This window comes from Hyalella azteca, unplaced genomic scaffold, assembly GCF_000764305.2.
Source record: "Hyalella azteca isolate HAZT.00-mixed unplaced genomic scaffold, Hazt_2.0.2 contig1382, whole genome shotgun sequence".
NCBI classification, from domain to species: domain Eukaryota; kingdom Metazoa; phylum Arthropoda; class Malacostraca; order Amphipoda; family Hyalellidae; genus Hyalella; species Hyalella azteca.
This window is the reverse complement of record NW_025931701.1, coordinates 363,355-376,829: the sequence shown is the minus strand read 5'-3', so window position 1 is coordinate 376,829 and position 13,475 is coordinate 363,355. Positions and strand designations below refer to the sequence as shown.

The 13,475-nt window shown below is 38.4% G+C and overlaps 1 protein-coding gene across 1 annotated transcript in view; it reads left to right on the top strand.

Moving 5' to 3' along the window:
* The window catches only part of LOC108670916 (ras guanine nucleotide exchange factor Y), a 33,565-nt gene extending 26,279 nt beyond the window's left edge, over positions 1-7,286 (top strand). Inside the window, exons 3-7 of the mRNA XM_018158413.1 lie at positions 134-255; positions 616-891; positions 1,997-2,404; positions 3,185-3,356; positions 4,817-7,286. Of these exons, the coding sequence (XP_018013902.1) occupies positions 134-255; positions 616-891; positions 1,997-2,404; positions 3,185-3,356; positions 4,817-5,023 (1,185 nt within the window). The 3' untranslated portion in view covers positions 5,024-7,286. The remainder of the gene's footprint in view (positions 1-133; positions 256-615; positions 892-1,996; positions 2,405-3,184; positions 3,357-4,816) is intronic.
* The last annotated feature ends 6,189 nt before the right edge of the window (positions 7,287-13,475 follow it).

The following is a 13,475-nucleotide window of genomic DNA, read 5'->3' as shown; positions in this document are numbered from 1 at the left end:
TTATTTCTAGAAGAACTTGAAGTTTATGCCCTTGTTCAACGCCTTCATTCCGACTGTTGGTCAGACTGTTTGCCTCGTTGCCTTCATGATCAGACTGTTGGCTAGATAATTCAGATTGCTATTGCGTGTGCAGGCGAGTAATTGCTTGGAAGGACGAGAGCAGAGCCACATCAGCATGCGCACTCCGGCGCCGCTGCCTGCACTGGCGGGCTTGTGCCACGCGCTCGACTCCCCAGACTCAGACACCAGCAACAGGCGAGTGCCACGCTACATTAATTTCCATCTCATTTGTAAATTTGTCGCCTTTGTAAGTATTATTTACCCATACGTTTCAATGAATATGTGAGATCTTCATTGAAGCAATGAAAAATAGAGATTTATTCGTCATTATGAATTCGTTTTGATCAAGAATTCTAAAAAACGTTAAGCTTATACAAAGACTAAAAAAATCGTGGTTATTGATCTTATGAACAAAATAGTAAAACGACTATGCAATGAACAATTAATCGCTTGAAAACTTTAAAACCAATTAATCACATTAACGATGATCACACTAACTTTGATTTATAATATAAGATTATAAAAGATTTCTAATTTTTGATGTATCTTATGCAGCCCAACGGACCACAACAGCACGCACAGATTACTCGACAAGCCGCCCCTGCTGAAGCAGTTCTCCGTGCCTCCATCAGAAGACGCCCCTCCACCGCCATCATCCTCTCCCCCTTCTCATCTAGTCCACTCTTCTCCCCACTCATCACCTTCTCATTTAGTTGCCTTCTCCCCGCACTCATCCAATAACAACATAACCAATAACCTCAACTCGGGAGGAGGCGGACAAGGCTATGTTAACGAAGCGTCTAAAGACAGAGGACGAAATTCTTCAGAGAGGTGCGACTTTATTTACATTCATGAATCGTTGTTATTTAATTTATATCTTATGGGGAGCGTACAGTACAATATAAATCATTTAATATTGCCACCACTGACTTGAATTATTGAATAAGCCACCACTGCTTGCATATGGCAGGTATTTTGGCAGGTGGTATTTCTAACCAATTTCGATCTGTAGAGTAAAAACACCAAAATTTGAGCAATGAGTGCTGGGTTCGATCTCGGCTTGCAATAAACAAATTTTGACCAAAACCGGTGAAGCGAACCGGGTGGTTAGACAAGAGGAGTGAGTGGCTGGTGCAGAGCCTCGGAAAGCTGTAAAAATTCGGCAGTGTCCCGAACCGGCGCCTGGGATTTCTGCCTTATCATCGCCGTCGGAATATTTGCTAATACTAAATGATCCATGTGCTTCAAAAACGTTTTTTCCAATTTTAAAATGGTTGAGTTGTAGGTCGACATTATTCATGTTTGCGTAATTCCTATAGCACGGAATTGCACGCGAATGAGCAAAAAAAGAATATTGGATTTATTCTCATACACCGCTTACATAACATCCAACTTTTCTAAATTTAATAATAAAGGCATATTTTAATTTTCCACACTTGAGTACATGAGTTATTAAGTAAACGTAGAACTGCAATGCTATGGGTCTTTGATCATTGAAATATTTTGTTATTGTGTAAATAATCTGAAATATTTTCTCTGTGACCGCTTTGCTACTTTTTGTTTAACTTTCATCTCTCATGTTTTCAGTTCTCTTTGTCATCATATACCTAGGTAATATTTATAAGATGTTAAATCTTTCAGTACGGGTCCTCAGACACCTAAAAATGATCTTGATACTTGAAACAATCTTCAGCCTGAAATATTAATTATCGAATCAGATATCATGATTGCATCCAACGATCCCCGTTGAATGCAGATATCCTCCGACACCACCCTGTCGGTGGTGCTCCTACTTGAGCGAGAGGGTCTCTTGTGAACCACAACTACAACAACAATTATCCCCGCTGAAGTTTCTAAAGTGTATATTTGTGCAGCTGTATAAACCAAATGTGTATATGTGTGCAGCTGTATAAACCAAATGTGTATATGTGTGCAGCTGTATGAACCACTGCAGCGGCAGCAGCAGTTCGAGCTTCGTACACAACATCGCTCCCAGTGAGACCGACGGATGCTCCTCCACCTCACATTCTCTAGACCAGTCAATGAACTCTCCTCTTCACGCCATAATTCATTCTTCACATTCACCCTTGCATTCTGTTCATTCTTCACATTCACCTTTCCATGCCACATTATCTCAATCTAACGCACCTTCTCCATTAGCCTCTAATTCCCCTCTCAATTCACACTCGCCATTCCACTCAAACTCGCCCCTCCACTCCAACTTTTCGCACCACTCCAGCAGCTGCCCCAGTCCACCTCCTCTGCCCGAGCGCTGCGACTCCCTCACGGCGCCCGACGAACCGCACCTACGAGCCGCTGCCTGGTTCCAGGCCGGCATCCCAAGGTACGTTCCAGGCCGGCATCCCAAGGTGCGTTCCAGGCCGGCATCCCTAGGTGCGTTCCAGGCCGGCATCCCTAGGTGCGTTCCAGGCCGGCATCCCTAGGTGCGTTCCAGGCCGGCATCCCAAGGTGCGTTCAAGGCAGGCACCCCAAGGTGCGTTCCAGGCCGGCATCCCAAGGTGCGTTCCAGGCCGGCATGCATCCCAAGGTGCGTTCCAGGCAGGCATCCCAAGGTGCGTTCCAGGCCGGCATCCCAAGGTGCGTTCCAGGCAGGCATCCCAAGGTGCGTTCCAGGCCGGCATCCCAAGGTGCTTGTCGCAAACGAGCCCCGAGTACAAGTCGTAGATTAACTATAAAATAAAAAACTCGAAAAAAAAACATTCCTGATGAAATTCTTGTTTGCATTATTGGTTATGTAATGGGATCTTGTCGCTGGTCGTGGGCTCTAATACATTGTTCTTGCGGCCTGCAGCATTAAGCTGTTGTCATATTTTATCCCTATAGTTTCTTCAATAAAAGCGTTCAACATCAGTATTTCTGTTGAGGAGCTTAACACCTCTGTCTACTGTTCAATTCTGATCATATTCGAACTATTATTTTCTCATCTCTTGTTTGGTCTTCCGAAGTATTCCTTATTCAAACATTTGTTTAGCCAGTAATTAATGTCAATTTATATCTGAGTTACGGTACCTGGTTAGTTCGCTTCCCCTCTAATGAAATAAAATAATAAGCTCATCAAGATAAGGCATCCGTGTGGTGTTACAAGTTAACATTTCGTTCACAGGGAGATAGCGCTAGAAGTGCTCGGTCAAGAGCCTCTGGGAGCATTTCTGGTCCGTGAATCAAGTAGCAAGCCTGGCTGCTACGCCCTCAGCCTGAGGGTGCCCACTGACTTCGCGTCTACTGGCATAGCGCACTACCTCATCGTCAAAACATCAAGAGGCTACAGGATAAAGGTAACCGCCGCTCTGCACCTGCAGGGTTACGTCATGATATGATCGATTGAGAGAGTCACTCTTCAATCTAGAATTGACTGCTCATCACACGCTACATCATTATAGATTAAAAAATTGGTTTTTCATTATATAGGCATCGCTATACAGTATACACTTACGAAGTAACAACGTTCTCCATTTAGGTGAGCAACCTTCAATATAGAGATGGCCTCTTACCTCTCACTCACTGTGATCTTTCTAGATCTAGGAAGTCATACTGCAATATATAGGTGGCCGCTAACAGTGGCACAGATCTAGTTTGCTGTGAAATTGCTTCAAGAATTTACAGTATAAAGTTGTTTGCGATATTTTAGATATAACAATTATTGTAATTGTATTACCGTTGCAGCTACAGTGTAGAGTGACAATATTAGTTATGCAAATAGTGAAACTAGCATTGCCTTTACAACCACGAGTATAGTTGCCACAATCAATTAAATGAAGAATTGCGTGAAAAACATTAAAATTATTAATTTTCATTACATTTTTCAACATCTACCGTAATTCCGCTATTCAATTTCAACGTAATTTTTACCTTGTACTATTGTTATTGTCTCTGAATGTTGCTCGAAGCATGGATTCGCTTCGAAAATTGCTGGTGGTTTAAGACCTAACGTTTTTTTCCACCCTATGATTCATTTGAAGATCTTGTTCTACATTAAGTTTCAGCTCATTCTTAGTTACTCTGATGACTCACGTCCGAACATGTTTTCAGTCAGTCAGCAGAGTACCGCAATGATGAGTCGTGCTTGTAGATCATTCCGCTCATTGTACGGTTTTGTCCATTTCTTACTTTCAATATTGAGCGGAATTCTTCTACAAATGATTTTCATGGGCAATGCACAACCTATATTGAAAATTCAAAGTTGTTAGCTTTTGAGATTCTGCCTTAGTATGAACTACGGGATTTATAAATTTTATTCTATATTAAACTAATTTTTCTGTGTAATTTTACGTCATTTCGAAGTATGAGCTACGTTTGGTTCAAATTACTTTTACTCACTGACCGCCCAGCATGACGGCGTAAGAGAACAGACAACCTGGAACTAAATCGGCTTTTGTAAACAAGCAATTCGAATTTTAGGCACGAGTCCTTCCTGAATTCCAAATATTCATCGTTCAGATTATTGTATAATATCCTTGTATTACAGGGCTTCACGAAATATTCATCGTTCAGTTTATCGTATAATATCTTTGTATTACAGGGCTTCTCGAAATATTCATTGTTCAGTTTATCGTATAATATCCTTGTATTACAGGGCTTCTCGAAATATTCATTGTTCAGTTTATCGTATAATATCATTGTATTACAGGGCTTCTCGAAATATTCATCGTTCAGTTTATCGTATAATATCATTGTATTACAGGGCTTCACGAAATATTCATTGTTCAGTTTATCGTATGATATCCTTGTGTTACAGGGCTTCACGAAAGAGTTCCCTACACTGCGGACTCTGATCACACATCATTCCGTGATGCCGGAACTCCTGCCTGTACCGCTGCTACTCACGAGACACAATCCTGCATACAACCAAAACGGCGACTCGAATAGCGACTGCCAGCAAGAAGACCAAGATTACAGCACCCTAGCTGACTTCAGAAAAATGATGGCTGATCTTAACATTTAATAATCTCTAGACACTTTAGTATTTTTCTTGGGTTTATCCATCAAGTCGAATCACTTGTTTAAGGAAATTATTGATGTGCTAGGAACTTTTTGACTTCCCGTGAGAAGTAGCGAGTCTCAATTTGATAGATAAAAAGGAGGAATTGTTGAAGGCTTAGCTCATGCTACGAGCAAACGAGTGAATCACATGCATTGTATTCCTATTCATATTTCCTAATGTTTATTTGGCATGTTCAGTCGATTTTGTCTTTACCTATGACATCAAAGGCGTCTCTCAATGTTTATCTTGCGTCAATATTATTTATTTTAATGCAAATTTTCCCCCCACATCGACCTTACGTTTCCTAGACCGTTCTGTTCTGTTCATTCATCTTTTTGTAAGCGTATGAGAGAAAAAATTTTAGTAATTTTTTTACTGATATTACTGATTATTTTCATGCTCGCTTGCATCACACACGCTGTGTTGCGCTCAGAAGAAAACAGCGCAGGATTCAAAATTGCGAGCGCTGCAGACTGGCAATCATTACACCGCACCTGACACGCAACAGCGACCAATATGTCCACTGCTCAGTACACGTTGCTGTACTGAGACTCGTGCCGGAGATTGTCTGAATATTAGCATGTATTTATTTAATTATTCCATAATGAGCAGAAACTGACCAAAAGACATTACCATGCTACTACTGCACTATTTTTACCACAGGCATACAATGCTGCTCGGAATCTGCGTCCTCGTATCATGATCTGCTCTGTGGTATTACTAGTCCCCGTATTTTTCTTCGTCATCAATTGAGTTGCCTAGCAGGTTGACTCTACACACCAGCTACACGATCTCCTTCCTTAGATGTGAAGAGTTTCGGTGTAGGTTGTAGGGGGCCGGGCTGTCGGTATTCCACCTACCAGAGAAAGAGCGAAGAGGTAGCCTGGCTCAGCGCATTATCTCGGCTATCTTTGCAATTTTTCCTCTCGGACGGAAATGGGACTGAGCTCGACTTGATTGACGGATTTTCGGAAGAACAATTTTTTTAAAGTTGGCGTGCGATTACTTGCAATAGTTGCATTAATACCTTTTGTAATATACTAGGAACTTCCATTTTAACCTAATTTAATAACTTTGCGGTTTATATTGTTTTATTGGAACGCTAGCGGCGTCTGTTTTTACGTGTGTTCATAACGTGTAAATTGAAGCATGCGTGCTTAGACTGGCGTGATAATAGCGAGTCGTTGTTGTTTTTCTCACTGGCCTCGTGTTGTTACTGTAGCCTTGGTCATCTTCCTGGAGAACCCAATAGTCAACGTCAGGGAGATGAATTTCTTGTTGAAGACAGTTTGCACACGACATTGTTCTCTCTTTACTCGTTTCTCTTGCAATCTTCTATGAGAATTTTCTTCTAGATTTCTAACCTCACACTGCGGTGAGGATTTTCTATGATGACCAACGTGTGTCTGACGCGAGAATCTGTCCGTCGTTTGTAGCATGCTGACCATGACGTACTTTAAACTATCTGGATCAGTAAATTTGTTAGATAGTATCGGCACTACCTGAAAAATTTTCGTAGCCCTTTTTTAAACGACCGTAAACGTTGACCCCCACGCAGATCGTTTATTGTAATCAATTTTCAATGTGTTTGAAGTATGCTCAATTTTATTTTCCTTCTAGCATCATTTGTGTGCATCTCTGAGGATATTCGTGTAACTTGTTTAATTCCTCATGTTTTAGTGGTCATATTGACTTACGTAAAAATTGTCTTAGCTTATCTGAACGGATGTTTCTCAAGCTTCGTTCTTATAACAGATATGTTATGCTAATTCTTATTTTGCTACAGATGAGTTTCGATATGCTAAATCTTCTCTATTCTGATGACAAAAATACTATTATCTATTTTTCTCGTATTCCATTGTTCTCATTCATTTGATTATCATTTATAATTAAAAAGAAATTGAACATTAAGCAGGTTGTAATGGAAGAAGCCTATAAGGGTATTGACCCGCAGTAGCAATGTTAAGATAATAAGATCCACTAACAGAGTACCTCGTTGCTGCTAAATCGTTTCGCGGCTGCTGATTTTTGGCTTCGTTACAGTCCAGACATTCTCAAGATTTTTGACAGATTCTTGCCAGTGTTACCTTGACTCGATTGTTCGACTGTATCAAGATAAACAGATTCGACCGCAGTGAGGACTTAATATTTGTAAATGTTGTACAATATCGTGTGTAATTATTATTCACTGCTATCTATTCTGAAGTATATCTCTCTGTACTTATTTGATTTTCATTACTCATTACGTACCAGTGTTGTTAGTTCAAGGCGCTTATACCTGTATTTCTTATCAACGGATCAGGATTTAAAATTTTTATGATTCCATTCTTGACAGCCCAAGACCACAATTTATGAGGTCCCTGCTAAAATTTCTTGTCTTAACAGTGGCGAAGATAAAGGGCATTAAACTGGAAGTATTTCTGAACCAAAATTTTGCGATAACTGTTATACAAAGTCTTCTTTTCCTAACGTCATAAAAGTTGCTTCCGTAGCCAATTGATGCGATATGCGATGGTTTCGATAGGCGATGGAAATGTGTCGCACAAGTGTAATGTTTATTGTTTCTTAACTACGCCAGGTAAGAATTATCTTACGCCATCCTTGGATGAACCGGTCTTAGTTACTAACTAGAAAAGTTAGTACTAGTCTCCATATAGTACAATCGTTACTTTACATAGACACTACCATCATATTTAAAACGTCCCTGCCAGAAGAAGAGAGAAATTACCGCACTGCACTCTAATAGTTCATACATCATAAATTAGAAATAATTCCGAATCTGGAGGAAAATAATATGAAACGCATGTAAACGCTTATTATGATAAAAAGTTTTCGCTCCATATCGAACGATTTATTGTGATGATGGAAATATATCTGAAATTTCAATAACAACTCATATTTTTACCCTAGTCCGGGAAAAGGCAGAAATAGAAATTGGTTGACAAAAAGTTGATGGGATCGAGACCCTCGCTTAAAACAAACTATACTCAAATTCATTACCAAAAAAAAAGGAAGAAATTAGAATAGAGTTTTCTTCATTTCAAAATTTCATTTCAAAAATTTGTACATATAAATACATACAAATTTATTCATGGTATTCAAAATATGGCGTAGGAACTTGCGTTTGTTTTTAGTAAGTTAGCACATAAGCTGTACGCAATTTTTACGACAGAGAGCACATAAGCTGTACGCAATTTTTACGACAGAGAGCACATAAGCTGTACGCAATTTTTACGACAGAGAGCACATAAGCTGTACGCAATTTTTACGACAGAGAGCACATAAGCTGTACGCAATTTTTACGACAGATTCTGACTTGTGAGATAAAAGTAATTACCTAGGCGCTCATACTAAACCAATACAGTAACTGTACGTCCTACTACCGGAGTCTCCGAAGAAACTCGTGTTCCTAAGAACTTTTGTTCGATATAACTTCTCAAAAGAAGGTGTATTTCTTTCATTAGTTTCTTCTTTTGAGCGTTACGTCGTCTTCAATAAGTGTCGTGCCTGTTCCGTCATCTGCCGCAAATTCTTACCAAATCATGAGAGATTAAAATTGCATGAGATTAAACACGTTAGGCATTAATATCAATGCGTCGCTATAAGCTTTTTTTATTTTTTACTCTGCTTCGTGTTTGATTAGCACGAAATTTTAAAGTTTTGCGTTAGGTTATTTTGATGTCGTGATAACAAATAGCCTTACCTAAACTATCAAGTGCGTGATCTATCATATAAAAAAAGTTTATTTTCATCGGAAACGAATCCGACTACAGAAATTGTAACTATGCTTACCGCAGCACATTCCTATTAATTAGAAATTTGTTTAATTTTATCCGAATAAGTTCAGAATTGAAGGAGTTTTGCCGTGTACCACTAGCCTTGAACGTTTGTGTCAGAAATTGAAAATAGAATATTTTCCGAAAAATTTCCAGGAAATTTTCAGAGAAATAAGAAGATTCCAAAATAAAATTTTTTTATTCATCTTAACCTTTATTTTAGAAATTCATCTCCTAAATATCCCCTAACTTCAGATTTAGCGTAAAATTTTCGATCTTTCTTATATACGCTAGCATGGCTTCAGCTTCATCTGGTGATAATTCAGAAAATTACAAGCTTATATTACCGCCTATACTTCTTTAGAAACATCAAGTACTCATGTCCCACAAGTGATATATAAGTGCTATATTTACTACACAGAATAGTGTATAAAGAATTAACTTTGCTGAGAATAAGCTCTAACCTTATTTTTTAGAGTTAATAGTAGTAATTATAATTGATCAATATTATTATTAGTGACAATAATTAGATAATTATTAAGGAAATAGAGAAGATAAGAGTTTATACAATGCAGGCGCGATTTTTTGGTGTACCCTGAGGAAATCCTCAACATTTTGATGATGACGTCAGTAAATGGGGAAACCTTATCTTGAACCCGATAATATGCTCCCATTATTGGAGCACTCTCAGCAACTGCTTGTTTTGCTGCTTCACTCGATGTCTTGGTCTTGGCGCCTTAATCTTGTTTAGAGGAACGATCACTCAGACTACTGTTTGCTGCAAGATAGTCAGCAGAAATTAAGTACAATTTGTAGCATATCAAGTTTCCTGTATTCCTGTAGTTAGCCACTAAGAAGAAGCACGTTTTAGAAGTCGTTCTCCGTAAGCCTTCGTTCTTGTTTCATGTTCATTATGTTGGTTCCAATAAAGCCTGTTCCGTGCTGCCGCGTTCTTCCCACCCTTCACGCGCGTAATTTAATACATTACACTAACTAATGTACGTCAAATATTATCACAGCTTTGTAGAAGATTAGTGCGACAACGAGCAAGAAGGCGACAACGCTCTGTGAGGAAGGCTAGTGACAAAATTCTGAAGTTGACCGAATGCTCTCCATAATATAGTTGCATATTGTGTAGATTGTATTTACTCAGGTCAAAGACTTTTATAATACGATTCTAGCATACAAGACTTGGCACAAACATCTATAACAGTGATATGTTAGCACAGTGAGAGCATAACAATTTATTTCAAAGTGGACCGGTACGAGTTTCCTATCCTCGTCCTCTTGACTAAACTGTGGGCTTTATTCAGTCGAAAATCTAACCGATATTTCATCCCGGCCCTCTTCCTCTGAATTAACTGCATTTTTGTTAAATTTTTCCGCATTGCATATATTATCATAATTTTGCCCTCAATTAGTTTCAACCTATCGTAGGTTAAGTGACAATTGCTTATAATTTTGTTGCATCTTATTTACAATGTTTGTAATGAAATAAATGGTCATATTCAGTTGCGGCAGACATTTTTAGATTATACACATTATTGAAACGCGGATGATGGATTGATGTGGTCTAACTCAAAATTATCCTCTGTTCTGACCAATCCTTGTAAAATGATCACGCCGCAGTCGACGCTCTTTGTAAACTTAGTTCCATGATCCGTTGCTTTGAATGCTCGATTCAGTTGCGCACTTTTATCCTGAGCATTGAGCTCCTTTAGCCTTCAAGTTTAATCAGGAGCGGAACTTCGGTTAGACGCTGATACAAGGATAAGCTGATACAAGGTACGCGTATTACTGCGATAGAAGCTGCAGCATTAATGTTATTTTTTAACCGAGCAAGGAAAGATGGTTCAGCGGCTGTCAGGAAATTACTCGTAGCCGAAATACACGAAATGGTCTGGGTACTGAAAACCAGAAAGGCATTTCATCAAAATTTCCGGTGCATTTTCTCTCGTGTATTTTTAGAAGTCGTTTTGTCCTTACTTTTTCTATAGGACAAATGAGACCCGAAAATAATTTCTTAACGTCTAGCAAGGCCGATATATTAAAAATTTTAGACCGAGTGATAAGAATATCAAATTTTGGGTCAACAATTTTCAGTGTATAAATTCTAGTGAATTGCTTGACTTAATTACACTGAATTATATCGTCTGCTGATTTCATGCCCACTCAATATAAATATGGTCTCATGACGTTCCGGTAACCGGTGAGTAAACTGAAAATAGAATTGAATGCAAGTTCTTCCCTTGGTACGATATTAATCTCGCATTTTCTTATAATTTTGATCGTCTGAAATATTAGCGGATGTGTCTGTCAGCCACGCCTGGTTAGCAAAAATATTGCAATGTGATTTCGTGTGGCTCTGCTCGTCGTGAGCAGCACTTTGATCGTGTGTGTTCTTCATCCCTCAGATATTGGTGTTCTGTTAGCAATAATCCAAAGTGTGTCGACCACATTCAAACTTTGACTTCTTCCGTCTTTCAAAAATCGCTGCATCAATATTACACATGATGATACATGTCAGGATATATTTTTTAAAATAAAAATTTCCATGCTCTAAAGTTTAAACTTACTCCGTTGAGGGCATAGCTTAAATAAATTAGTTATTTTATGTTTGAAACTACGCAAGCTACGACATTAGTTAATGAAGTTGATATGAGGGCAACGAAAGATTTTCTGCGAAAATGGGGATAAATAAAATTGATGCATCAATAATTATTATTCACAGCTGTCTAACCGTTCACGGGTCTAGCAATAATTAGAAGATGTCATTTCAAACTGTTCGAATCTAACTTCACGTAAATGTAACATGAAAGCTCAAAAAAGTTGACAATGGAAACTAATAGTTTTTAAGCATTCCTGCATGGGATGCAGAGTTGACCGAGTTGGGAGCTTGAAATTGGAAATCATTAGTTTCGTTTGAGAAAAAAATCACTCCGCTTACCTCATTGCTACTTTGCCCCACAACAGCAATCGCTGTTTTCTTTTCATAGTGCATCGTATATCTCACTCTTTTCTAAACACAACGGGCACATTTTCAGTTTGGGGATCGGGTGATCCATGGTTGAACTAATATATTATGAGTTCAACCATCGATCACCCGGATCCCTAAACTGAAAATGTGCCCGTTGTGTTTAGAAAATAGTGAGATACGATGATAGTGAGATACGTTGAACTAATATATTATGAGTTCAACCATGGGGTGATCTACGATAAAATAATCCTTCCTTTGGTCTCCCTGCGGCCACGGCCTTCAGGCTTGCCATTTAATGTAAATTAGAAAAATGTTTCGCTTTTCAAGTCGCAAATTTTCCAAGTTATGGTTCACTCCTTACACACCATTCAGTCAGCTTTCAATTTTTTTGTGTGAATTTGGCTTTAAAAATGTTTCCTATAAATAAAATTAAATAAAGCATATCATTCAACTTGTGTATCAATCGTATGTTATAATTTTGCATGATAATTACTTTTAACATATGATCCTCTTCTCGATAGATCTTCTTGAATGCGCAGTTATTTCTTGCTTCTATATTAGTACTTCACGGGGTTTTTAATTGAGCTCTCCTTTGCAGTTATTTAAACGATATATCACTGGAGCAATGAACCGAAACGTAGGAACAAGTTATCAAGCATAGTGGTGAAAATTCAATAAAAACATTGTTATAGTAACGAAGTCGAAACGCGTTGCGATCGTAAGCTCGCCACGCCGGAAAGGAAACCCGCCACTCTAATTATAATCAAAAACATTAGCCGCCTCTACGTATTATTCACCGGAAACTGGCGATTTACCGGAGCGCAATAGAGGTCAAGCACGCACAGGCACAGCGTTATATGACGCTCTCGGACCACGCATGTACGCAATTTTTTTAATAAGTTGCTCGGGTATTAGCGTACTTTGCACTTTTTTGGATATTCTAAAAGAAACTTGGTTCTCTAACGAGAAACACTCTTCATACATTAAAATGAAAGCCAGAATTGACAATATTCCTTTCTTAAATAAGTTTAGTCTTTCGAAGTTCGTCCTAAAGTATAATTCTTGTTTGTTATTTGTTATAATGAAAATACATCGGTGTACATCGAGTTGGCGACAATTCCTTAAATGTGATCAAGTGGTATTCTTCGTATTTCAACCAAATCTACATTTTCATAACCAAGCCATCCCCTAAATCTCTACTTAATTGTACTTTCTCATACTTACCAGTACTCTAATGTTGTATAAAGCGTTTTACTGAGTATGCACTTTAACGTATTCTGGGATTTGAAACAGTACGACTACACACTATTAAGTACGATATTCAATTGGTTAAAAATGCTTATTTATATTTGTTTTGCAGCGCAAAATTTTTCTCTTACTATCAATTGTCGTTGAAGGCGAGAAAGAATTATTTTTAAAGTCAGATTAGTTTATGAGTTGTTCTATAAATGATTTTATGAGCATTAATATGAATGAAACATCAATAGATCAATATCGTTGCATTCGATACATGCATCTCATCGTTCAGGAAAACTCAATTTGAGTTGCAGCTTGAGATAATTTTCGAATATTTGAATTTGAGAGATTTTACAAAGGATGTTGAATGAGTTCTTGTCCTCTCGTTTTGTGTGTTATCTTGCTCAAGTCAAATGATCCAGAC